Below are 25,778 nucleotides of genomic sequence, written 5' to 3'. Positions count from 1 at the left end.
TGAAATGTAACCAAAAGATAATTTGCGAGTGCAAATGTCCACTGTGGGTTTATGCAAATATTATGGGAGGAAATATGACAATGAATGAGCAACCCTGTATGCAAAGGAACATGCAAAACCAATACTGAGGTGTCACAAGGTGGTAATACAAAACTTGATTACACAAAAAAATAAGCATGCATGCAATGAAACATCAAAAACAAGATCACTATATTAGTATTTGCACGGTGGGGATAAATACTTATTAGTGTTTTTTTTATAATATTTATGTGGCAGTTGTAACAGGAAAAAAATCCTCATCAATTGTCACTTTGATGATATGATGAGCAAGCAAAAAAACAATGACTTGACAATAGTTGACATTTTGCTGTGACAGCATCTCAGGGCAAGTGGGTAAACAGGAATTTACAGCATGTATACATCCCAACAGATAGTTACACCAAAGGGAATCAGAGTTCAAACCACAAGCAAATATCAGGAAAGTTTTCCGGAAAGGTGAACCTGACCGGCGCGGCGCACACACAAACACACACAAGAGGCAAATTCAGACTTTTATTGTCATGTGTAATAGCTTCATAGCTGGAAACAAAAAGTCATGAAATAAGAATGCACTTTTCATAGTTCATCATAATTAATGTCCTAACAGTTTTATTGAAATTACATAACACGCACAATACTGTATTTAGGACTACAAGTACAAATATGTATTCTAATAGTAATTCATACATGCCACTTTAAATTACAAGTTCAAAAGTTCCTGTTCATTCAAACCACAAATGTTAATGTCGGTTAGTTCAATAAGGCCCATTTCACATGATTTAGTGACGCTCTCATCTGACCCTGAAGGGGAGGGCCTTGGAGCTCTCAGGTGAGTTTGCATACAGCCATATTTTGCGATGTACTGACAGATATGTACACTGTTCTCAAGCTCTAACTGCAGTTTCCAGCATATCTGCCTCATGGCTCACTTTATTCTGCTGGTGGTGTGCTGGTTGGGCAGAGCGAGCGCCAACGTGAGCTCACCTGAGTGGTTCAGCAACATTTCCACGGAGCTTTTCAGCTTGTCTGGGGACATAAAGCTCGGAGGACTCTTTCCTATTAATGAGCAATCCAGCAACATGGGCCCCATAACGGAGCCAAACAGCATCAAATGTGAAAGGTAAATTATCCCTATTATCTGAGATCGTGTGGCCATGTGTATGTTTCACCTGACTAACATAGATTCTGCTTTGTTCTTTTCTGGATGCTGTTCAACAGTCTAAATGAATATGGACTGGGCCTTGCTTTGGTAATGAAATACGCAGTGGATGAGATCAACGCAAACCAGACACTGCTCCCTGGCATAAAATTAGGCTATGAAATCTATGATACATGTGGAGATTCTTCTGTTATTGTGAAGCCTACTCTTTCTTTCCTGACTGAGAAATCAATCAACACTCTGTCTGTGGAATGTAATTACACCGACTACGAGACCAGCATATCAGCTGTAATTGGTCCCTTAACCTCAGAAATGGTGTCAGTCATTGGAAAACTCCTGGGATTCTTTCTGATGCCCCAGGTTTGGATTCAAACACATTAATGATATACAATAACATCAAGACACTCAACAGTTGTTACTGAATGTTCTCAGCCCAAACAACATTTTAATTTTTAGATATTTTTTACTTCAGTTTCTTTCGGGCAATTTAGATCTGCAAATCATTTAGTCTGGCAACAAACAATTGTCTGGGACAGATCTTAGTATACAAAGGCTCCCATGCAGAATGAAAGAAATATCTTATCAAGGTCATAGCTTGTGGTGTTGTGTATCCTTAATCTTTTGCCCTCCAAATGCAACAAATGAGAGGGGCCTCAACAAACAAACATAAAACAGAAAGCTGCTATCAACCTTTTTCACAATGTCAATGAAAAGTGAACATGAACGCACTTTATAAAAGCAGAATTCATGGCAGAACTGTTGAATTGCATTATTTTTCTGAGATTCATTCTAACTAATTTGATAACTGCAGAACATTTAGCAATAACAGTTAAGTTAAAAGATAACCCTTATGAGTTTCAGAACAAATTGGAACCCAGTCCAATTAGAAATAAACATATAGATAGGCTTTCAAAGAATCAGATAAGTTGTGAGATGTATTTTTGAGTCACACTTTTTTCAAGAAATTTCATTATGTGAGACACATTTTTAAGAATGATCTTAAAATGAGTCTAGATAAAAAAAATACCAATAAGACAGAAAAAAACCTAATATCAAAGTTGTTTTTACTGTTTTCTAATTTAAATGCTGCATAATATAACCTTTTCTCACCCCAGATTAGCTATGGTGCCACCAGTGACAAATTCAGTGACACCCTTGTCTACCCATCATTCTTCCGTACGGTGCCCAGTGACAAATGGCAAGTGGACGCCATGGCACATCTTATAAAGGAGTTTGGATGGAACTGGGTAGCGGTGGTGGGCAGTGAGGAGGAGTATGGACAACGAGGTGTGCAGCAGTTCTCCAAACTGGCGGAGAATATGTCTGTCTGTGTGGCCTATCAGGGTCTGATTCCAGTATACACTGAACCCGGACCAGCAGTCCAAACCATCATTAACAACATCAAAGCAACCGAGGCCAAAGTGGTGGTGGTGTTTGCGCTCGATAGGACCGCCAAGTTCTTTTTTACAGAGGTTAGTGAGGCAGAGAATCAAAGCACTTCATATAATGGTGTCACATGCATTACAGCGGGCAGTCATCCTGTCCACTTTATTACAGGTTATAAAGAGCAATTTAACAGGCGTATGGCTTGCCAGCACAAGCTGGTCCATCAGCAAACGAGTGACTTCTCTCCCCAACATCCACAAAATTGGCACAATCATCGGATTCATCGATAAGACAGATACCCTGGATCTGCTCACTCCCTACATAAATGTGCTCTTCCAAAAACTGAGTGAGGAGAGGGCAAATACTTCCCCTCCAGCACTAAAGCCCGGCAATCCTTCCAATCCCTGCTCACAGTGCTGGAACTTGTCACCTGGTAATATCAGCTTGGTGACTAACCCTGCAGTGATAAGAACAGCATTTAGCGTGTATGCTGCCGTCTACACTGCAGCGCAGGCACTGCATAACTTGCTTGAGTGCAGTTCTGTTGCTTGTAAGTGGGAACCCAACACCAAAGTATATCCCTGGAAGGTAAAATTTATTATCACCTATATAGGCAACTGTGAAGAGCTTTTTTTCTTGTTTGTTTTTTTTTAACTTTTTAATTAAATCTTATTTTTCAGCTGTTGGAGGTTTTCAGAAATACTTCAGTTGACGTAAATGGTCAAAACATACAGTTTGATGAAAGTGGCAACCCAAACATGGGGTACAGTGTGGTTGAGTGGATCTATAATCTCTCAGTTGTTGAATTCAGAACTCTTGGATTTTACCATCAAGGAGAACTGTCCCTGAACAAATCCCTTTTCAAATGGCACACTAAAGACTCAAAGGTAATTTGAGTAATTCTTTGGAACACTGATATCAACTTAGACAATTCAAAAGCTCTATGATGAAATATGGCCTAATCTTGATCCAGTTTGGGTTCTCAAAACAGTATTTCTTACCAAAACTTCCGCAGGTTCCTCAGTCTAACTGCTCAGGAAAATGCGATACAGGCCAAGTCCGCAGAGTCAAAGGCTTCCACTCCTGCTGTTTTGACTGTATTGACTGTTTGCCTGGCACTTTTCAGGCTGATGAAGGTAATTTGTGTCTCTTGTCTTTTCTTTTTCTTTTATGAGGAATATATTTTTTTGCTTTCATGCCAAGTGATTTTTGTAAGCTAAACAAAAGGCTAAAGTAAGCAGGTGTGTGTGAAAATGACAATGACAATGACAATATATTTCACTATAATTAATTTTGGAGCCTATCCCCGTAGGGTTGCTAGGCAACCAGCAAAGACTGCAAGAAATCAGTGCATGCTGCCAAGAAATAATCCCATACAAAGCCCCCCTTAAAACCCTAGTTTATGTTGTTTAAGGTGCTGTTACCTTCATAGTATAGCAAGACAAGCTGTTTCCACTGTTTCAGTCCTCACATTAAGTATGGCTTACCAGGTGCTGCCTGCAGCTCCAGCTTTGATACATAGACACATGGGGTGGGCTGATCTTGAATTCTTCCTGAATATTGTAAAATCAGTGTCCTAACAGTCATGGTTTGATTTCTAATGGGCATGTTTGTTGAACAGATTTAATTTCCGGTTGTGTTTTCTGACTCACAGATGCCATCCAGTGTTCCATTTGTCCCGATGGTCAGTGGTCCAAGAACCGCAGCACTGACTGCACTGACCCAATTTATGACTTTTTGGCGTGGAACACACCCGAAGCCCTTTACATAATGCTGTCAGGGATTGCGCTGCTGATATGTCAGGGGTCAGTCGGTGTCAAGTTCCTGATACACCGAGGGACCCCACTGGTGATGGCCTCAGGGGGTGCCCTGAGTTTTGTGGCTCTACTCAGCCTTATGGGAGCCTGTTTGAGTCTCCTACTCTTCCTGGGGCAGCCGGGGGACACGATGTGTCGTCTTCAACTGCCTCTGATCTCAATCTTCCAAACGCTCGCCCTATCCATTATCATGTGTATCTCATTGCAGGTGAGTGATGACAGGTAAACTACTGCCCCCCAGAGGCTATGTGCGATAACAACAGAGGCAGCGCAAGTTTAGAGAAATGGATCGATGGCATTACATAAAACAGATCAAAAGATTGCAATGCATTCTTCTTATTCCCTCTCTTAGCTTTCCTAAATTTAAGTTCTTTTGTTTTGTTTTTCTATGAACAGTAAAGGAAGGGAAAAGAAACATCATGGGCTTATTAGCTTTAGAATAAGCTAAAGCTACCAGGAGCCAGCTGCATGGTTGTTTTAGACATTAAAATCAGAGATGTCAGAGTCATGTGTAGAACATTTCTTAGTTTTGACCAAATTGCCTGTCTTTTGGTCCCATTGGTCAGAAATCATTAAGTACAGAAGGACAAGATAAAGAGTGCGTATTGTAATTAGTTTGTCAAATCTTGTGTTCGAACAGATCTTCTTTGTGACTGAGTTCCCAGAGATCGCCGTCTCTTACCTGCATCTGAGAGGCCCTGGAAGCTGGTTGGTGGTGCTCATCTGCTGTGTAGTGCAGGCAGGTTTCTGCGGCTGGTTTGTTCAAGAAGGACCCTCTCTGTCTAAACTTATTGCAAGTGTTACGATAACCTTTGTGAAGGCTTTTCTGTCATGTCCAGTGCCTACCGATAAACTTGCTTTGATGCAAGGTTTAAATGGTGCAATGGCTCTTGTATCATTCATGTGCACCTTCATGGCAGTAAAGCCTCTTCGTCAGTACAACCTCGCGAGGGACATCACCTTTTCCACCTTGATCTACTGCGTGATTTGGGTGATCTTTATTCCAGTCTACACAGGCTTGAGCGCTTCTGACTCCACTGGGTCAAAGAGCAGGTCTATGGTCCATGTTTATTTTACCCAGGCAGGCATCTTAGGACTGATGGTTGCGTATTACTTCCCAAAGTGCTACTTGCTTGTAAGAAGGCCTGACCTCAACACAGCAGAGCACTTCTGTACCTTCCTAGAGGGCGTCCCACCTACACCAGCTCAGGAGGAGCCACAGCCGCAGTCAGAGAAATAAACAGTGTCTCTTTAAAATACGATTTCATGAATGATGCTGTCCAAGAAAAAAATTAAGACGCACATTTAAGAGACAAATTTATCTTTGCATGCTTTGTGAATGAAATTTCAATGTTGTGTATTTCACAACTTAGAGCTAATAGCAACAAAACAGCTACTATTACATTGTGCGGTAAAACTATAGTTTTGTTACACATTGTATTAAATATTCTGCAGTCATATAAAACATCAAATATTAACTGCACAAGGTATAGACTGATATATAGAAACAGAATGTTGTGTATAATTTCATCATAATAATCTACAATATTTTCGTACATGTAATCGAACTAGCATCATAATAACATTAATTACCAAGAAAGTTGTTTTGTTTGTGTTGTTAATATAATGTTGTTAACAACTACATTATTTGAATTACAATAAAAGTGCAAAAAAACATGAACTGTAAGACGTTATCTCTTTAACCCATTATTGTCCTGCTCTACCAGCGTGAGATTCATCCAAGGCCCAAAAAACATTTTCATGGAAACTGAGAACAAAATTACCCCCAATTTGGAATCCCAAGCGGGCTCTAAATATTAGCCTGGATGCTAATTAGCTTGGCTCCACAAATGTGTGTTGTCTGAGCAATTTGATGGGGCACATTTTTGAGTGACTAATACTTATTCAGTATTTGTAGAAGTAAACCAGCCAGAGCCACCTCTATCTATACTGCTAAGAGAAAGTGTACATCTGTCTGTCGCATGCTCAATTTTGGGTAATTTTACCATAAAGCATCGCCCCAAACATTTGTGCAAAAAAAATTTAAAAGAAATACAACAGCAGTGATTGTTTGAATCCTGCAAGGGATTTTTCTTTTTTTTTAAGTTTCCTTTGATTTTTTCCTCATTAAGGAAATTAAACAGTTTCCTTGTATCTGTGACTGCCACAAGACACTGATTATTCTTTCATGGAATATCTATGGCACGGTGGTGTGGTGGTTAGCACCATCACCTCACAGCAAGAAGGTTCCAGCTGGGGCCTTTCTGTGTGGAGTTTGCATGTTCTCCCTGTGTATGCGTGGGTTCTCTCCGGGTACTCCGGCTTCCTCCCACCGTCCAAAAAATCATGCATGTTAGGTTAATTGGCATCTCTAAATTGTCCTTAGGAGTGTGTGAGTGGTTGTTTGTCTCGTTTGTCGCTATGTGGCCCTGCGATGGACTGGCAGCCTGTCCAGGGTGGACCCCGCCTCTCGCCCATTGACTGCTGGGATGGGCTCCAGCCCCCCTGCGACCCGACCGACGGATTCAGCGGTATAGAAAATGGATGGATGGAATATCTATGTGGGATGTAAGGAAATATTCAATCTCATACAGCAAGAATAAATACTTTAAATATAATAAAAGTATCTCTAGTAAAGGTGTTACCAGATACCAAAATAACTTAAAATGTAGATTATAGTTACTTGTTATTCAGAATGTGTTATCAAAAATTGAATCACTAATGGATCATCACTTTTTACATCATATCAGTTCAAAGTGAAGCCAACGACTTTAGTCTCTGTCCTCTGAAAGATAGTTGGAAAAAAGCTTTAAGAAAAAGCAAGCTAGACCACTGTCCGGGTAAAATTTTACTTTGCATAGTTAGATTTCCCCACTGAACATCATGTACTTGTGACTTAACCAGGTCGGGTTCAAGGTCTTGCCACAGCTAGAAATTACTTTTTCAACCTTACCTCATTCAGAGTAACACTTACCCCACCAAATCCAAGTTAGTCAGTTCAGTAATCATGTTTTAACAGTCATGTGCTTGTGGTTATTGCAACATGATTACTGAGTTACTAAGTTTTTATGCCATATGTTAAGAAAACTGGAGGTGAAATAACAGCTCTACACTGTTAGCAAAAACGAGTTAAACATCCTGGAGCTGGGTACCTGATGCCTGTAAGGCTGAGTTTAGGGACTGTTTGTCCCAATAGTCTTAGCAACAGTTGCTAACAACTCAAGCCGCTGCTGGGCTGCTGCCTTGTCCTGAGGGAGGTCGCTGGGTTTGCTCTTTTTATCCTTACAGCTGGTGAGATAAACTCTTTTTTGTCCTAAACAGCATAGCACACGAACTGCAACCAAGCTGTTAAGTTTTCCATCATATCTTGCATGGGCACTTTATGGTTCAGTCATGTTAGCATTAGGTAATGAGGGTTATTCTGATGAAAATGTGCCTAAACTATGGTTTAAATATACTATCTTAGTTGACCTCATTTACTTAAAACACAGCAGTGCACAATTATGGTTTTCAAAGAGGAATATGTTTTGTTAATTGTAAAACTAATGGTAGTAAACCTGATGTTCATGGTATGCAAAAAAAATGTGGTGCCATAACAAAAACCTTGTCATCGTCAAGCAAATGATTTTGACAAAACGTATATATTTGTAGCCTTTCTAATGGAAAAAAAAAAGAAAACAATTCATGGATGGAAAAAGTGATGTGATATGCAAATGGTTCACCTAGGCAGAATTTGACCCTAACTAATTTGGTTTTATCAACTTAATGGTCAGAGGAAAGAGTAATTTTCACTTATAACAGTTCAATATATTCTGTAAACAGTAATTCTTTTCACCTTGGTTCTGTGAAGCCCTATGTAACCATGCCTCAAGGAAGATCAGCCAAAAGTGCGCGTTCAGACAACAGTGAAATGGAAATTGATGGCACAGGTAGGCTAATGTGGGTCATGTCATTACTTTTAAATACTCTCTCAGGAGTGTTATTTTTGACAGTTGCATGGTTGAAACAGCTATAATGTGCACCTGATCTTTGTCAAACAGAATCAGAGCTAGCCAAACTTCAGAGACAGCTCAGGATCATGGAAGGAGATCGGCAGGCCTGCAACATCCAGGCCCGGGAGCAGATCCGCAAACAACAGTGAATAAGCACGATACTGAGTTTGTTTGTACTTTGTTTGTTTTTGTTTTTTTTATATATATATCTGATTAACTATCTTTGTGATGTGGATGAAGGCAGGAGATTGAGAAGCTGCTGACCGAGCGACATGAGCTGCATCGAAACCTTGGTGCATGCACAAGCTTTTCCCGAAAGCAGCAGGACAGCGAGGACACTGAGAGCCTTCAGGTTCTGCTCAAGCAGAGAGACATCATGGAGGAGGAGCTGGAGAAAGAAAAGCAAAGTCAAAATGAGTTGCAGAAAGAGGTTGATCGGGTTCTTTTTCCTCATCTCCTCTCATGCTGCTGAGATTTTTGGTCCCGCAAACCATCATTATGTCATGTGTCTTTAAAACTGATAGATCTCAAGCATTGAGTTGAAGCTGGCAGAGCTAAGAGTGGTAAGTACCAGTGATTCACAAAGGTTGGAAGTACGGAGGACTCAGAAGACCATCCGTACTTTGGAATACAAACTGGACAGAGTGAGTCATGATACTCTCTTTACAAAGTAGCTAGAAAACAGACAAAAAAATACAGGAGTGCATATTTTCATTTTATATTCTATTCTGTTTCATTTCATTTTATTGAAGATTGAATTTGTCTTATTTCTAGGCCTCCATCCAGTTCAATGAACAGCTGACCAAAAACAGCCACTTGAAAGAGGAGTTGCAGAGTCTTCACATAGAGCGAGCCCGTTTCCAGCAACTGCACAGCAGGCTCAACAAGGTCAGAGACTACGTGGTATATGATTTAAAGACAAGCAAATTCTGTTTTTGTGTACTTAGCTTTGTTGTGATTTAGCTTGCCTGTCATTCATTCAGGTTGTTTCACCTGGAAAACTGAACTAGTCAAATTAAAACCTGCCCCTCTTTATGTTGTAGGAGCTGCAGGAAGTGCGCAAGAAGATCGGGGAAATAATCAACTTGTCCACTGCTGCTTACGATGCAAGGTGAGATTTGAGATGGCTTCCTAATGTGGAGCAAATAAGTATAATGTGCAGCCTGTGTTTGTCATCTGCACATAAGGGTGGAGGCTCAGTCCAAGATGACCATGATGAGGGAGAAGGCAGTGAAGGACCTTGCCCAGTACAACGCTGAGATGAAAGAACTTGAGAGGGTTATTGCACACGAGTTTAGCCTGAAAGAGTTCATGAGTACCAAGTGCAGCGAGAGGAGCGGACAGGACAACGAGCACGAGATGGAACCCAGACAGTGTAAGAAGCAGCCTTTTCATGAAATAAACATTTGAAATGTTACTGATTAGCTGATTGATTTATATCGTTGAACACCATGTCTATGGCATTGTCTATATTAGCCTTAGGTAACATGAGTTATAAGTAATTAGTAGAGATTATATTCTTCCACAGTCAAGATCATTTGGAACAAATTATTCTTAACAGCACACAAACTGCCTGATGAACAATTCTTAGATGAGGGGTCTCCAAATTTGCACTTTGCTACACCAACAAAAGGCAAAACATTTTTTTACCATCATTACCTTCAGCAGTCCGACTCAGGAGGAATTTGTGAATAGACATAACACTGGTTGCATCAGGTAGAGGTAGTGTTGAAGCCATTTCTGCTCATTACGGTTGTAGAAGTTTTCATAGCACTGTGCTCATTCAGCTGAGATTGTGATGGATTTTGTGTTTGCTAGTGTCAGAGCTGAAGGAACAGAAGAGGATGGATTCAGGGGAAGAGTCGCTGGATGCTCTGGAAGAGGTGTTTGATAGGATTCAGACTGTGACAGGGGAGGACAACCTGGACCTACTGGTCACCAGGTTCATCCAGGGTAAGTCTTTCACACTCGTCTATACTCAAAGACCAAACTTCATACCGTCTATTTGCATACGGTGCCAACTTTCATTAATTGTTTTTGGCCTGATCTATTTCGGTGTGAGCTACACAAATTTATAGTACTTTCATTTAAATTATGTAAGAGGCTTACTACCATATTGCATGTCCATTTTGAGTCACGCAAGACCAAAATTCTAACACTATATATTTTGGAGGAGCCATTGAGGAGGAGACAGCCAGCAAATATAGCCAATATGATTGGGTGAGGGGAAATGTAAGGTTGAAACCTAGATAAAAAGAATATATAAAAAAAAAAAAAAAAAGCATCATGAATGAAGAGCAGTGTGCAGCCAGCTTTGGCTCAGGAAAGAATTCAGACCTTTTTTATGTATGCAGCATGCTCTATATTGTAAAAAGACCGTAAGTTACTTGTGAACCATTGGGCATGCATTTGAAAAACTTCACTTTTGCATGTGTTTTTCTGACAAAACATCATTTGAAGACCAGAAAATCATGTCTGGGGTAAAGCCTGTGAAAAATCTTGTAGCATGTGACCAGTCACTTGTTTTGTGAAATAACACTATGACTTCAAAACTCCCAATCATAAGACAAGCAAGTTGTGCAGCGTGAACAAACCAATGATCCGACAACACTGACTGAATCAGAATGATGATACTCCTCAGTAATCAAACCAGGGTATTTTGCTTAAAAGTCTTGACTTTTGGATATTTAAAAAGTCAATGCAATTTTGTTTAATACAGTGTTGCGTTAGTGTTTATTTCATGTATTTCTGTGATGAGGTGTCTTACTTTACATTCCTTGTTCTCTGAAAGAGCCAAGAGCTAGACACATTTCACGTATTAAGGATAATCAGTGTCAGTTTAGAGGATTAAGTTTCTAAGATTTCATGTATCTTATTGCTATGCTGCTTTGTTGCTGTTTAGTTGAGGACCGAAACTTTGCACTCTTCAATTTTGTGAATGAGCTAAACAATGAGGCCGAAGCACTGAAGGATCAAATCAGCCATGTAAGTGTTTGTTTTCTGATCAGCTCTAACGTTACATTAAAAAAATGTCTTTTACTCGTGTCCCAAATAAACATCAACTTGTTGTGGTCACACCAGTTGGAAATATCTAATAGAACAAGCCAAAGTTGCAGAAACATTTAAGCTTACTCTTTCAGCATTTAATGAAAGGGAAAAAGGGCTTATTTAGTTTTGGCAAAAGCATGGTGGGGAGAAGTAGTTTAAGTCATTTAGATATTCACTTATGTGTTTGTGTTCTCCGCAGATTCGAGATGAGATGGAACAGTTTCGGGGTAAAGGTTTGCAGCGGGAGCAAGATCACCTCTCTCTGCTGAGACACATTGAAGTGCAGCAAAAGGAAACTGAATCTAAAGCATGGGATTTTGAAAGCAAAGCCAACATCATAAGCAAAATCCTGGATGAGATTAAAACAGGTTTAGCAATGATTTACGTGATGGATTGACTGTATAACAGATAGCTTCTGCTTAAACGAGTGTTTGTTTAGTTCAACTGCAGTTGGGAAATTCTATCACAATTTAACACAATAACTCAGATAAAAATGCAATACAAAGAAGAGTGTCCTGTTGTAAATGAATAATGTATGAATATTTACAGACACACTGCTTTTTTCGAGCAGCTTATTTGGGGATTGACCAGTAGCATAAAGATTGGTCTTAGATACATGTGCATCTACTCATATCTTCAGTCAGTAATTAAAAGTAACTGTAGGCAAATAACGGCTTCATCATACAGCTGTTTTGACTAGTTATGTATCATACACAAGAAATACATACACGGTCAGCTTCAGGGAAACCTGACTTGCTTCTCCCATCTTGCAGGAGTAAACAGCATCTTCTCCAGAATGGAGTGTGACCGCTCAGTGATTGAGGATAAACTGGGCTCCTCTAAAGGAATCACTGACAACAACATAATGTCCTACCTGGGTCTTGTGGAACAAAAGACCAATGAGCTGCTCACTATTCAGGCTTTTCTAAATTCTAAAGTCAGTATTTGAACTTTTTACACATATTCTCATTGCATCTACTGTATTTTCTTAGATTTCTGTCCTGTAGTACAGTGTGTTTTTGTATATACAGGATCTGAAAAAGGACTACAATCCAAAAGAGCTGGTCAAACTTCTATTGGGTCAGAATCAAGATCTACTCCAGCAAAATATTACCATGCAACCTACTCTGAACAGGTCAGCCTTTTATGTGTTTGTTACATGTTTGAAATCAAATATGTACAAATGTTTAAACATATTGAGTTGATGAATGTGTCTGTGTTGCTCATCAGTGCGCAGTACGATGCAGAGGAGCCTCTCAGTACTGATGAGGAGGAACGACCCCTTTCACAAGAGGAGCTTCGCAGAAGAATAATCAAGGGGGTCGGTGCAATTAAGAACCATATCTACTCTGAAATTATTACCTAAGGTTTACATCCTGATTGTATTTTTTTTCTTCACTTGAATTCCTCGATGCCATCCCTAGGTTATGCGGAAAGAAGGTTCGGCCCAACATGCAGTGACAAAAGCCTCAAAGATCAATCAGCAGCCTGATGGCAAACAGCACTCCTTAGAGGATGCACTCATGTGACACACTGACATAGTCAGCATCTGTGTGTGTGCTTATTAAAAACAGGTAATAAAACATTATCACGTATTGTAATGTAGATCTATGCTAAACATAATGGCTGATGATACCAGTTTTAATGTTGAGGCTTGAACATGTATAGATTTAAGGCTTCATTTTATTGTATGAATGTCATCTTTTATCTTGAATCATCAAGCATGCCCTGCTATATTATATATGAAAGTGATTTGTTTAGTTGGAGCTAATTAGGTTTAGAGCTATAAAGACTCTGGTAACCAGCTGTCCCTTTGATGTGTGCCTCGCCATCTGGCTTTGACTATACAGTCTGGTCGCAGTACCTCCACCCTCACTGGCAGTGCTTCATTAAGTGATACATGCTGCTATGCTCGCACAAAAAGGTTGGGGGCAGCAGAGCCTCTTGTAATTTTAATTGGCATGCTGAGACTATGAGCTGGTCTCACTGTTCACTTATGTTGAACACATTTCAACTCGTTTCACGTGATTTTGCTTTAGTGCTCTCTTGGATATTTCAGCTTTTTTTAACAATTTGAACAGGAGATGTCAATTTTCCAATTGATCTACAGTGGAAAGCTTCTCTTCAGTTTAAGTGCCCGTGAGTGGGATATGTCACAGTGAAAGTAATGACTGTAAAGCCATTTTCACACATTAAGAACTTGAACATTGAACATTGAACCTGGCCATAATGATAGTGATCTGCTCTTACTTGCACGAGACAGCACACATCTTCTTATGAGATGTTACATGACAACTGGAAATACTCCGGAGTAGCACCTGGCTCAATAATTATGCATTGATATTAGTGCCACGTGTCTGGATCTATCTGCAATATTGACAAAAGGGTGGAAAGCAACATAAAACCTAGCAGAGAAAAAAAAGAAGTATGAGGCATCAACCATCACCAATATACTTACTCACTCACCATTCACTTTTTAGAGAATTACCTCTTCTCTGCACATGTGGGCTCATTTGGTCACTTTCTGGACTTGGTACCAAGGCACTGACTGGGTACTGTTCATATGATGCAGACGTTCGTGCTCTCCCCTCCAGAAAATGTCTAGAAAATTTCAGGGCAGCGTAAAATCATCTGAACAAGCAACCTGGGTTGGTTAGAGATGGATTTAATTTCATCTGTATTATGTAATCAGATAACAAAACATAAATCACTTTAATCATTTTAGATTAGATTTGGAAGAATGTACAACTAGATTCTAGTTACATTATCATGGATTGTCAAATTGCATTTTCCATTACCTTATCATTTACAGAACGCCTGTAGATGATTATTTCAGCATCTTTTTGTAAAGGTAATTTGATTAGGTCAAAGGAAAAAAGAAAAGCTGAATATGTTCTCATGTATATCAAAGAAAGTTTGTTAAAGACCCTAAGTTCTTGTTTTTTGTTATCGTTGTTGTTTATGATGATTTGGTGATGTGAAGTGGATTTTTTCCTTCTTTTGTGTTTACATTGAAATGGATCAAAGGGATTTTGAATAAATGCTCCTTTTTAGGGGAGGCCCTTCATTTGGTCATGGACTAAATACATAAATAAGAGGAAAGAACGCAGACAGATAACCTAAAGTTTGTCACAGTTATGTTTGTTTAAGGGTAAAGGGGAAAAAAGGGAAAAATTTTTGGATATGCAAAAAATGCATTTTATTTGCATTGTAAATGTTTTGAAATGGATAATGAGGAAAAGTAACATTACTCTTTCTTGCAGAAGCTGCAATGTGCTCAATGTTCAATGCTGAGGAAATCGAGAAGTATTCCATTTAATTACTTTCTAATATGATGGATTTTGATAGTAATTGAAAAAAATATTATGTATTTTTTATGACTGACTGGGTACATTTTAAAGTAATCAGTGTGATATGGAGAATGTAGGCCTGCATTTAACGTCAGAAAAGTGGCATCTGATCTGGTTGTAAAATGTTTGTAATAAAAAAGATGCTTTTGTTTAAGTTTCTGTCATTTTAACTTTTTAACCTGCAACTGTATGTATGTATTCAACACAGCAGCCACATTTTATTAGTCAAAGCAAAGTATTTTAACGCGCCTTCAAACATGCCTTAATGTGATCTTCAAATAAACTTTTCCGTTAAGCTGGTTCTTTGTGTTTGTACATCACAGCCAGTAAATCTCTTTCCCTGTTTCTGCACAGACTGTTACAAATCTATAGTCACACCAAGCAGGCTACCATATTTTCACATGTGTGTGTGTGTGTGTGTGTGTGTGTGTGTGTGTGTGTGTGTGTGTGTGTGTAACATTAGGAGCATCCAAAATAGTCAGTTTGGCTCTTAAAATGTTCAGATTAAGAGAAAAAAAGAAATTCACTTTGATCCTCAGGAGTCTCAAATGTCATCTTATCCAAACATCCTGGAGCGAGTTGGGGCAACGGTGGCATTCACTGCAGAGAGCGGCTTCCTACATATAACAGAAATCGGGATGGAGAGCTTATTTTAAGAAACATATTTTTACAAGCAGCTCAGTGAAACAATTAACAAAGCATGTTTCTATATTTAGGTTTTAAAGGTCACATTGATGGTGTCATCCATTTTTTATGAGGCGTGCAAAGGAAGGGATGATTTGACAGGCGTGTCGAAACAAGAGGGAGATATATTTAGGTTACTACGTTCATTATCCCGAGTTTAGTCTTTTTATTAACTTGTCAGTTACAGGATTTTCCCAGGTAGGCTTTGACAGCTGCATTTTCAGGAAGTAAAACCGCTACTCTGTGAGCATTTCTGACTGATTAACCAATGACTTGGTTTGCTCTGGATAATCCCCTTTGCTGTCTCAACTGAGTGGCTATGAAAAGAGATTATCAGATATAAAAGGGTGCTGAGGTGGCGAAGCAGAGGGGTGGTGGTGGGAGAAGAGATGGAGGAGGCGTCGTTCTTTGAAATTCAACACTCACTAAGCCCCCTCCACACCCAACAAATTCTCTGTGCACACGGCTCTCTGCATTGCCATAGTAACCTTCCTTTTAATCACAACAGAAACCTCATTTCCTGCTCCTGACAAAGAGCCCTCATTGCCTGTAGAGGCTGCCTGCATTAGCCATTTCTAAGGGCCACCTTCTTCTACAGGCTGAACCTACCAGCAGTAGCAGCCTCCTCTTTTTACCCCTCCTCTCCTTATAAGCACATTTTTCACCTTTTCTCATGCTATAACTTGACGGCCTTCCCATTTTAAACCTAGCCCTCTTGTCACATCACCAATCTCGTATCATGTTTTTCCTCCACACGTGTGATTGCTTTTATTTAGTTCAAGTCATAATAACAGTTTCTAGAAACTCCCAGCCGGCAAGTAAGTGCATGCAAGCACATGGTGAGTTTCTACGAGCTCATACCTGGCAACTACACGCTTGTCTGTGGTTCATTCATCTGTTCCTCGTCAACCAGTGTCATGTGTTTTTCAGCAGGTCCACCAAGGCAACCTGGAACTGAGAATTTGCTCTTAAGTTCTTGTCATTAGATTTCCTGTAGAAAGTGCTCTACTTCCTGTCTCCAGTCTTGTTCTGCTTTTGGAAACAAACTACTACTGCTTGCAATAAAATATGCCTTGTTCCCTGCATCTCTGATAAAACTGTTATCTGGACCCAGAAAACACCCCTGTCCTCTGTCTCCGCTCTGTCCTCCTCCTCATGTCTCACTGCCTTGTTTGTTTATTTGGGAACTTTGCCAGGTATTTCCCCAGTCAGACTGCCTTCACCCACAACGCTCCCTCCCCTTAAAGTACGCCACACCTCCTCACCCACCCTCCAACACTCACTCCCACCCTCCTCCCACCCGTGAATGTTGCTAAGCAACCACCCACCATGAGAGCTGGTACATTTAGCAGCCAATCAAATCACTGAACATATTTTCAAACAGCCTAAAAAAGGAAAGGTTTTTTTTCATTTTTTCTGTTTTAAGTCATTCTTCATTCATGACATCTAGGCATTGCAAACAGATGCAGCGGTTTTACACTCGTGCTTCTGACAGAAGAGTGCTTTTGATCATTTTCAGTCTATCCATCCCCCCGCTTGTTTCAGCAGTCCACCACTGGGTGGCAGCACGGCCAGTTTCTCTGTTGCTACACAGGCTGCAAGAATTTTGTACTGCTGTTGCTAAGCAATCCTGACTCTCATGTCTTACCTGTGAAAGATTTCAGATTTTTACAGATGTCCCTGACACCATTTTGTCTTTGTTATCACCATTTTGAAATCCATCCGACTCCATGAGGAAACAAAAACTAAACATGCTGGCTCCGCTGCAAAATCTGATCACATCACAAACTATTAACACCCTGAACCGATTGTTCATTAGAAATGATTGCAGCCAAAACCTGCCTGTTTCTGCTGGGGAACTGACTGAAAGAACCACAATGATGGAGATCCAACTGTGGGTTAAATATTAGCCCTGTACTGTTTCAGTTGGCTTCATCTCATCATGCAGGAGGCAGGAAATGTGCTCTTGAGTGATTAGGCCTGCAGCGCTTGTCTTAAGCAAATGGAGAGATCTGTGTACTCTTTGATATGTTGTGTACCTCCTTGTTTTCCCTGAGTACGAAGATCTGAGATGTTACACTGACTCTTTTGATGTTTAGTAGTCTTTATCTAGCTAATCCAGCTCTATTCACTTTTTCATCATCCAATTGTTTTGTGTATTTCACTCTCCAGGTCCCTGCCCCCCTCCTCGGTCCCCTTGTGTGCGAGTCCCTCATCTCAGTTTTGGTTGCTGTGCAGATGGCTCTTTGTTGGTGCTTCACAATGGGTCTAAGGTCAGTGTGCCTCATGCCACTAACACACTTAAACTTCTTCACTCCAGCTGTCTCATGGCTTTATCTGGAGTTTATCTAAACAGATTTTCCACTAAACATCATCCCTGCTCATGTGTAAATGGCTAAACTTCTGGGTTAGATTTAGAGGAAGTCATAAAACCACAGATGTAGTGTAGCGATAGCCAGGACATCTCAGGCTGTAAACATGTTACGGTATCTTGTTTTCAATACGTGAGGCCCCTTTATGTACTCACTAAAGTAGTGGTCACATTTCTTGAATCTTGTGTAATGTGTCAGCTGTAGACAATTTTGGAGCATCTCTGAAATAAACCAAACGCATGAATCTTAGCCAGAGAAATAGAAATGCAAATCTACCATCTGCTCTGTGATCCCAAACCACCCCTTCTTCATCATTCAAAAGCTAACGTGATGGTTTCACATTGCTCAAACCTTCATATTCAGAAGGTGGTGTGTACGAATTGTGCTCTACAAATAAAATTGCCTTGCCTTGCCTACTCTGTATTTTGAAAATAGTGAACAAAGAAGAAGTGCGATACACTCTAATGGAAAGGTCAAAGCAAAGAACACTTTTTAGGAAAGTATTTCTAATTACTCTCTTGTTGCTCAAATTACAGACAGTTAGCACTATACATTTTTAAATCATCTGTATTAGAAACATGAACCTGTGTTAAGGTACACCAAGATAATGTGCACAGCTATAAAAATGAGACTATGTTTTGTCTTTGAGGGGCATGTTTTTCTGTGTGCAAAGTAAAAACTTCTGAGCACCACAAGGTTGAGAAACAAAGCCTTGAAGTCTTCAGGCCAGTATGCAGCAGGAGAGAGCAGGTAGTGAAAGAAAGGCGGGAAACTAGAAGGAGGAGGAGCACTTCTTGCAAAGCAGTAGGAATTACTGGAAATTTCCACTTTCCTCTGGCAGGACAGCTACAGGGGTGGAGCTAAGAGGTGAAATGAATAAGGTAGTAAAACACAAGTTAAACACAAGCAGTGTGCTAGCAGGAAACCATTTGTTTCTCCTTCCATTTGTCCCATACTAGATTTATGAGACCTCAGATCTTCACAGTATTCACATGGCTTCACAGAAAACCATATCAAACTGTGCATGAATTATTTAGTTGTATTCACTTGATCATTAGCAGCTTTGTTCCCATCAAATTTTTACCGTGCTTGTTCAACAATACTATACACTGTTGGAAAATGTACCGACATGTCCTGCTGCTTATGTGTTCAAGATGCCATGCATGTTAAATTGTCAAGATGATTTTCAAAAAATGCCAACAGGAAGTTCTACAGCAATCCAGCAACAAAACCAGACTCAAACTCGCTATTCTGATATTAAAAGACAGTATGTTTACATGCCATGTATATCATCTCTTCATTCAACTACATACTCATTTTGCAGCTGCTTTTAGGACTGATGTAGCTTCATACTAAAGTACCTCAAGTGACCTTTTTCCCATCAGCTTCCTGTAATGCTTCCACAAACACCCTCATGCCAGTTGGGAAATGTAGTCCCTGTGGCACATTCTGGATCTGAGCTTTACTCTTTCGGCTATTCTCCATTTCTCCTCAGAGGGCACCTGTGCAGAGTCTGAGGTCTTGAGCTGCAGCAGTTTGGATAACATGCTGCCCCTGATTATCACAGACAAGGAAGGCAAGAGTCCTTCATTACGCATTTTAAACTGTCTTGAATTAAAGCCAAAAACTGTTTCACATCAGAACCCACAAAGAGGCGCTCAGACCTTTTACACACCTGGATTTTCAGTTCATTTCCAAGATTTTTTGTTGAGTAATGATGAACAAAATCCACACTATGAATTATATTTCCGAATTGTAAGTCTGAATAGATAGTAATATATAAACAATATATGCAATGTCTTTTTGTTTTTCATACATGTATTTCTATTACACGGTACAACAAATATTGTATGAAAGAAGGAAGTCCTACCTCTTGCCCTAGTGTAAACACCTCAAGTTACAATTTCATGAACAATAAATCAGAAGATTTTAATTCCTACAGTGTTACTTTTTTAGAATTGCTGTAAAAACACTGTTAAAAATGTATGATTTGGAAGTTATCTTAGGAGTGTATCTGGAGATTTGATTGAAAAAATGCATCACAAGAGTCCATGCCTTGTGATAGTAGGGTCCTAGCAGTCAAAATGTCTTCATTATTATCAATGTTGACTGTACTTAATTGTATTAATTATAGATGAGTACAGTTTGTGCACTTTCTCCGTGTGCATTTAACTGAGAAGACCCAGTGAGAAGTCAACATTATATTGCCCCTGCACTCTGCATGAAAACCAGAGAAAGGCAACCAGGCCTTGCAGGACACTGCTGTTCAAAACAAAAGAGCTCAGTTTGCCGCCACCAATTCCTCCAATTATTGAGACCCCTCCCCCACCTAATCCTGACCTTTGCTCTTTGATGGGCCCCACTTTGCTCTTCCCTCCAGCACTGACATTCCTCAAGTGAGGTTGTTCTTTGTCTTCAAGAAATTAAGGTGAAATTAACCTGCTTGTACTTCCTTTCTTTTATTCCAAAGTCTCTGACCCCAGCAGTTAGGGGCTCGACTCTTAAATAAATGTTTTCCCAGGTAGGCAAAGACAAACTGCAGCAAAAATATTTAATTCATCTTCAAATACTCCTCACGGTGAACACAAAGAGGCTTTTCTTTTATACAATATTACTTTCTGTGGTCACATAATTTTGGGTAGCATAAGAAAAGTTTTCCTCTGCCTACTTGCGGAAAATATGGTAACAAAGCTGGCATATAAGAGGTTTACAAAAATCAACTCATTCTTTTTCTTGGTTGTTTTCACCTTTAAATTTCTCTTTGCTGCGTTTGCTGCTACAGTTTGGTCACTTATTTTACCTGTAGAATGAACAGGCTGCTTATAGCTTTTCTTTCTTCCTGTGCAGCAGATCAGAGGTGCATGGAAGCACGTCTAGGTTGGCAAATTGGAAAAAAAATATTGGCAGGAAATGATCTCACAAACACTCCTCCTCTCTCTGATTGCTCCCATTTTCCAGTTATAGAGAAAGAGTGAGTAATGCCTTCTGCTGCTTTTTAGTCTGCTCTACAGTGGCTCCCATTGATTCATAGTAGGTTATACCCTCGTACTTTGACAGTTACATTGTAGATGCCTGCTTCAACGTTTTTAGTTTTTTTAATACACTTGATACACTTTGTTTACTGTTCGTAATTACTTTCATATAATATATTAGGAGCCTTGGAGCCTAAATGAGAAACCTTTAAATGAAGAAGTAAATAAATCTCTGTAACCAGCTCCTTCACTGTGACACAACCCTTTTATCTCTGTGTGTAATTACGCTCCTCATAATTATATTTCAGCCAAGTGTGGGGTGAGTGACAACACAGGGCCCGTAGGCTTCTTCCGAGTCGGCAGCTTGAAAGCTGGCATGGCACCGAGAAGATAATTGAGATGGCGTGGGATTAGCTTTTCGAAGGTCCTAAAATTAGAGGGTTAAGAAAAACTTAGATTGAGATTTTCTGCTTGGATGTGTTGGGACAAGTTCAAGTTGTGAGTATGTATAGAGAAAATGACACTGTTACATGGATTTTTGTGTGATAACTGTAGGTCAATTTACACTGAAAAAAAAAGAACAGTAGAAGTCGTGGCAAATGTTCAGGTTGAAATTATTTTGTTGAAGGATGAGTAAAACAAGTGACATGAGACAGTGGGTGTAGATGTTCAACTTTGGAACTAGCTGAGAATAAGGAATTGGCCAGCTGCATGCTTCGAAAACAAAGTTCAGACCCCCCAAAGTTGTATGTTGCCACTTCCTTTGGTTTAACAGATGGATAAGTGACTACAGTGGCAGCACAGAAAGCTAACCTCAAATAACCCCGGAGGTAGAGAGAAAATAGCTTTGACAACACTATATTAGCTAGACTAAGGGTTCTTCATGAATGTGTTTTATCTGTTACCCTGCAAATATGAATTAGACACATCACTCCCATCTGTCATCAAATACCTCTCCCACACATCATACTGCAATTCTTCAGTCACTTCAGTGTATTTATTTGTGCTTATGGCAATGTCATCAACAATGTTCAATATAGACTTGGCCACACATATATACTATTTTCTACCCCTCATAAGCTTTGAACTGTGTACGTCAGGAGGTAACACACATTGTACACCACCTTTAACAGTGTAGTAACTTACTCTTATTGTGTGTTGTAAAGGATACTGTCCCACATACCACACTTCATTACTGTCTGAGCAGCACATTTATCGGACATCTGATCCTCCCTATATGACAAACGTATTTGTATAAAAAGACCAACGATATTTACGTGTATCCAGTCTCCCCTCTGACTGATACCCTTTCCTATCGTCATTAACTAAGATGTAGTAGTTTAAGTGATATTTTTCCATTCATAAAATATGGACAACAAACAATAATTCATTGTCTAATTTTCTAGAGTCACTGAAACATACAAAGTAATTGAATAATTGAATAGAAATGTATATCTAGCCCTTAGGTTGTTCCTGATGTTTCTCAGTAGTTACCAGTGTAACTGAATAAAGATTTGTGTTAAACGTACATTTTGCGCTGGTTTTCAACTGGTTTTGTAAAAAGTGAAAGTGTAAGCACACACGGGTTGTGTTAATTTCGTTAAAACGGTTTAAAATGAAAAGGAGGAGTGGTTACCTGCTTTTCACAACGGAACATTATCCGGTTTATGTATGTAATTTGACACTCCATTTGCGTAGAGCAGAATGTTAAGACAAAAGATCCTGTTTGACCATGTGTGGTTTAACTTTAGAAATCTATCAACTTCAGAAAAATATTCGGTTGATATTGGAATCATATTAAGTGTGATAACATTAACAACAGGCTACTTATATCCATTGTTCGTATTTAAGTTGAAAACCAAACCAAACTGATGGTTAGGAGAAGAAAAGAACTGAGGTGTCACGGAACAGCGCTTTAAATAAAATTGACCAATCAGTGATGAGATAGTCAGAAGGCGGGACATCTGGTTGAGATTGACAAGACGTTTTGCCAATGCAAAAGCCCTGTGGTCGACATTGACCAATCATGTGCGGGATTGAACCGTTGTATCCAACGAGAGTGGATTTTCAACGAGCTCGAGAGAAAATCTGAGAGGGGCAGACATCATTTCTCTCTCAGCGTCTTTGGATTAACCACACGAAGACTCAGAGACAAGAAAAAAAATTCTAAACAGGATTATAATTATCTATATAAATTAACAAAATTAGCCATGGCCGACACAGCTGTTGACACAACCGCCACTACAGAGGTTACAGCCAAGGTTCGTTTCATTCACCTTTTTTTCCAGTTGAACAGCCGTGTTAAAAGATTCCGATAACTTTTAAAGTAGTTGCCCTATTTGTTTAATAAATTGGTATTGCTGGCTCTATTTTAACCATATTCGATGGTAGCATAAGAGTTGACGTTACTTTGTGTAAAATAACTCAATAACTAAATGAATGAACGTTCATTACTTAAATTACTGTCGTCTTGAAATGCTTTTTGCGGATTTTTTTTTTTCAATTTACCCACACAGCTACGGAAATGTGTCGTTAATAATTTCTTTTTTTTCGATTAAAGAGACTTTCTGTCTGGAAGTTTTAAACGTTTTGGACGTAGGTTGCTAAAAAAAATTCCCCTGTTGAGTAGACAAAGCGGTATAAATGGTGCAGCTGGTGAAGCGAAGCTGCTGTGGGCGGGAAGCCGCAGCGCGTTCACACTGCGCGGCATGGGATGAAAACGCTCAACATTAACTACTTTCCTTTTCTAATGTCAACACAGTACACCCCCCCCCCCCCGCTCTTTTTTTTGTAATTTATTTTTTTTACACAGAAGTTTTAATTCAAACAGACGTGGTGCTAACGGGTGGTTGTTAACACTTCATTGGCCTGAACACTGATTACGGGCTATTGTTTTGTAGGAGCTGAAAGAGAAGAAAGAAGTAGAAGCGAAGGAGGAGAAGAAGACCGACAACGGGGACGCACCTGCCAATGGCACAGTGAGTTTAAGACGGAAACCAGCCTCGTGGCCTTTTGTCTTTGCGCCTATCATCATGCAGGTGTCGCTGCATCCATCTCCCCCTCCTGTTTAGCTGCTCCCTCCACGCTCTGCTTTGTTTGGGTTGTGAAATGACACAGATGTTAGTTGGTCGTTTCCATTGGTTTCTCCAGTCTGTGGTTTCTCACAGCTTGGTAGTTAATCCTCTGGGGAGGTAATAAGAGTTCTCTACACATGCCTTGTTTTTTCAGAGTCCCCAGAGGAGATCTGGGCATGTTAGCTTTTGAGATAGTTGCTTGAAATATTCTGACATGATCTTTTTTTTTTTTTTTTTTTTTTTTAACCCCTGCCTCCAATTTTGTGCACTATCCTTCAGTTTTGTTCAGATAGTTGAAGCTTAGTCACGACATGCCTAAAAGGACTAATCTATTCTTGTTTCCATTCAGAATGGTGCTGAACACAGTGACAAAAAGGAAGAAACCACAGAGAAGGAGGAGAAGGAGGAGGAGAAGAATGGAGAGGGTACGTTAGATTTTCTCAAATGGATTTGAAAAGCAAATGTATTTTCTGTTACTTTGTTTTTTCTGATGTGCACCATGAATAAATAGCTCCAACATGGATCTTCTAAGTAGTTGTTGAACCCTGTCTAAGTGGACCTGCATACAAGTACAGGGAAGGATAAGGTTGTAATTTGTGAACTGACAAACTGTCCTTGCAGGAAAAGCAGAGGAGGCGCCCCCTGCTGAGGAGACTGATGCACAGCCTGTGAAGCGTGCAGCTGAAGAGGAGGAGGTGGGTTGTCACCAAGCTGAAGTATACAATTTTGATCTCTTGCTCCTGACACATCTGGTGATGTCTGTGCTTTGCTCATTTGTGACATATTCTCCTTTTTCGTTAGGAAAAGGCAGAGACAAAAAAGCAGAAGAAGGAGGAAAATGGAGATTCGAAAGAGGCAGAAGTGAAGGCTTAGGTTTTTGCCCTGCTACTTGTTTGCAGCTCTGTCTCACCAGTCTGGTCAACATCGTGTTGTAGAGCTTGTGCTTTCTGTATTTTTGAAAGAGATTTATTTTTGGTTGCTCCCATGTTATCACATTGCACTGGAGTCTCAAAACATAGTGGCCATGCATCCTGTTTTTTTTTTTTTTTTAAGAAATGTTATTTATTGGTCTTTAAAGTGAGCTTTTTTCTACTCTTACAAACTGGGCCACACCATGAGATCAGTTTTTCATTTCCTGACGTTTCACATCAGTATGTTTTAAGCACAGTCTCTATTATGTCAGTGATGACCAGATGAACCATACATAAAGGCAGCTGCTCACCTCCAAGGCTCATGTTGACCTCTCAAATACACTTAAAGGACCAAAGATAAGTTTTAAGCAGGGGATAATGGACAGTTGTTATTATTAGTTGAGGCGTCATGTTTTTGTGTTGAGCTGCTACTTAATCCCAGGCTGCCCTGTTAACATAACAGATGGTGCAAATGAATAAAGGGGCTCTCTCCTGCACCTCCATGGATAGATAGTGTGACCTTTTTCAGTGGAGGCAGGATTTTGCAATGTTAATTAACCCCTCTTAAATCTTAAAGCTTTGGTCATTTGTTCTGTATGCATTCCACGCAAGTTTGTACCATTTATACTTTGTTTTTCTTGCATTTTCAATGAGTTTTATGTTAAGGTTGGGTAGCCCAGTTCTGTGTACAAGACTGCCCTTTTCAGAACCAGAATGGCATTCGGTTACTTCAACCACTGCTTTGTATATTCTGATTAACAAATAAATTTGTCTTTTTACTTAAGTATGTCTGTTCTCTGTGTATGTTTATCTGTTAGAATATCATCTGTGTTTTATAAAGCCATGGTTTTATAAGTGGGTGATGTCACTTGACCCAATTTTTTTTCTTAACATGGAAAATGGCTGGCTTAGATGCAGGAAGGAGCACGGATAATTTCACTCACTGTAATGGAACCGGGTGCTCAGAATAAGTG

At 39.7% G+C, this 25,778-nt stretch overlaps 3 protein-coding genes across 6 annotated transcripts; all 3 read left to right on the top strand.

Annotated features, from left to right (window-relative positions):
• Positions 1-930: 930 nt before the first annotated feature.
• On the top strand, positions 931-6,103 carry tas1r3 (taste receptor, type 1, member 3). Its single transcript, XM_075462194.1, has 8 exons — positions 931-1,159; positions 1,258-1,558; positions 2,314-2,670; positions 2,756-3,172; positions 3,265-3,471; positions 3,600-3,720; positions 4,239-4,609; positions 5,042-6,103. Exons 1-8 carry the CDS (start codon positions 960-962, stop codon positions 5,639-5,641), a joined length of 2,574 nt encoding a protein of 857 aa, XP_075318309.1. The 5' UTR covers positions 931-959; the 3' UTR covers positions 5,642-6,103.
• Positions 6,104-7,616: 1,513 nt separating this feature from the next.
• odad1 (outer dynein arm docking complex subunit 1) lies at positions 7,617-15,057 on the top strand. 3 transcript variants are annotated; one of them, XM_075462191.1, is made up of 15 exons: positions 7,617-7,692; positions 8,252-8,330; positions 8,442-8,538; positions 8,634-8,823; positions 8,918-9,037; positions 9,168-9,281; positions 9,437-9,504; positions 9,581-9,768; positions 10,212-10,346; positions 11,296-11,378; positions 11,641-11,809; positions 12,215-12,378; positions 12,473-12,576; positions 12,672-12,762; positions 12,866-15,057. In XM_075462191.1, exons 2-15 carry the CDS (start codon positions 8,264-8,266, stop codon positions 12,968-12,970), a joined length of 1,695 nt encoding a protein of 564 aa, XP_075318306.1. In that variant the 5' UTR covers positions 7,617-7,692; positions 8,252-8,263; the 3' UTR covers positions 12,971-15,057. The 3 variants fall into 3 exon arrangements, with proteins under 3 accessions (XP_075318306.1, XP_075318307.1, XP_075318308.1); XM_075462192.1 differs by lacking the exon at positions 7,617-7,692 and having other exon boundaries at positions 8,003-8,330; XM_075462193.1 differs by lacking the exon at positions 7,617-7,692 and having other exon boundaries at positions 8,268-8,340.
• A 7,835-nt stretch (positions 15,058-22,892) lies between these two features.
• LOC142377342 (uncharacterized) lies at positions 22,893-25,588 on the top strand. Of its 2 annotated transcripts, none has more exons than XM_075461343.1 (5): positions 22,893-23,080; positions 23,720-23,797; positions 24,243-24,318; positions 24,515-24,588; positions 24,695-25,588. In XM_075461343.1, the coding sequence occupies exons 1-5, from the start codon at positions 23,030-23,032 to the stop codon at positions 24,764-24,766; spliced, it is 351 nt and encodes a 116-aa protein (XP_075317458.1). In that variant the 5' UTR covers positions 22,893-23,029; the 3' UTR covers positions 24,767-25,588. The 2 variants fall into 2 exon arrangements, with proteins under 2 accessions (XP_075317458.1, XP_075317457.1); XM_075461342.1 differs by having other exon boundaries at positions 24,515-24,609.
• Positions 25,589-25,778: the final 190 nt, after the last annotated feature.

Source organism: Odontesthes bonariensis, chromosome 3 (assembly GCF_027942865.1).
Source record: "Odontesthes bonariensis isolate fOdoBon6 chromosome 3, fOdoBon6.hap1, whole genome shotgun sequence".
In the NCBI taxonomy this organism is placed as follows: Eukaryota; Metazoa; Chordata; class Actinopteri; order Atheriniformes; family Atherinopsidae; genus Odontesthes; species Odontesthes bonariensis.
This window is presented reverse-complemented; position numbering and strand designations above follow the sequence as displayed.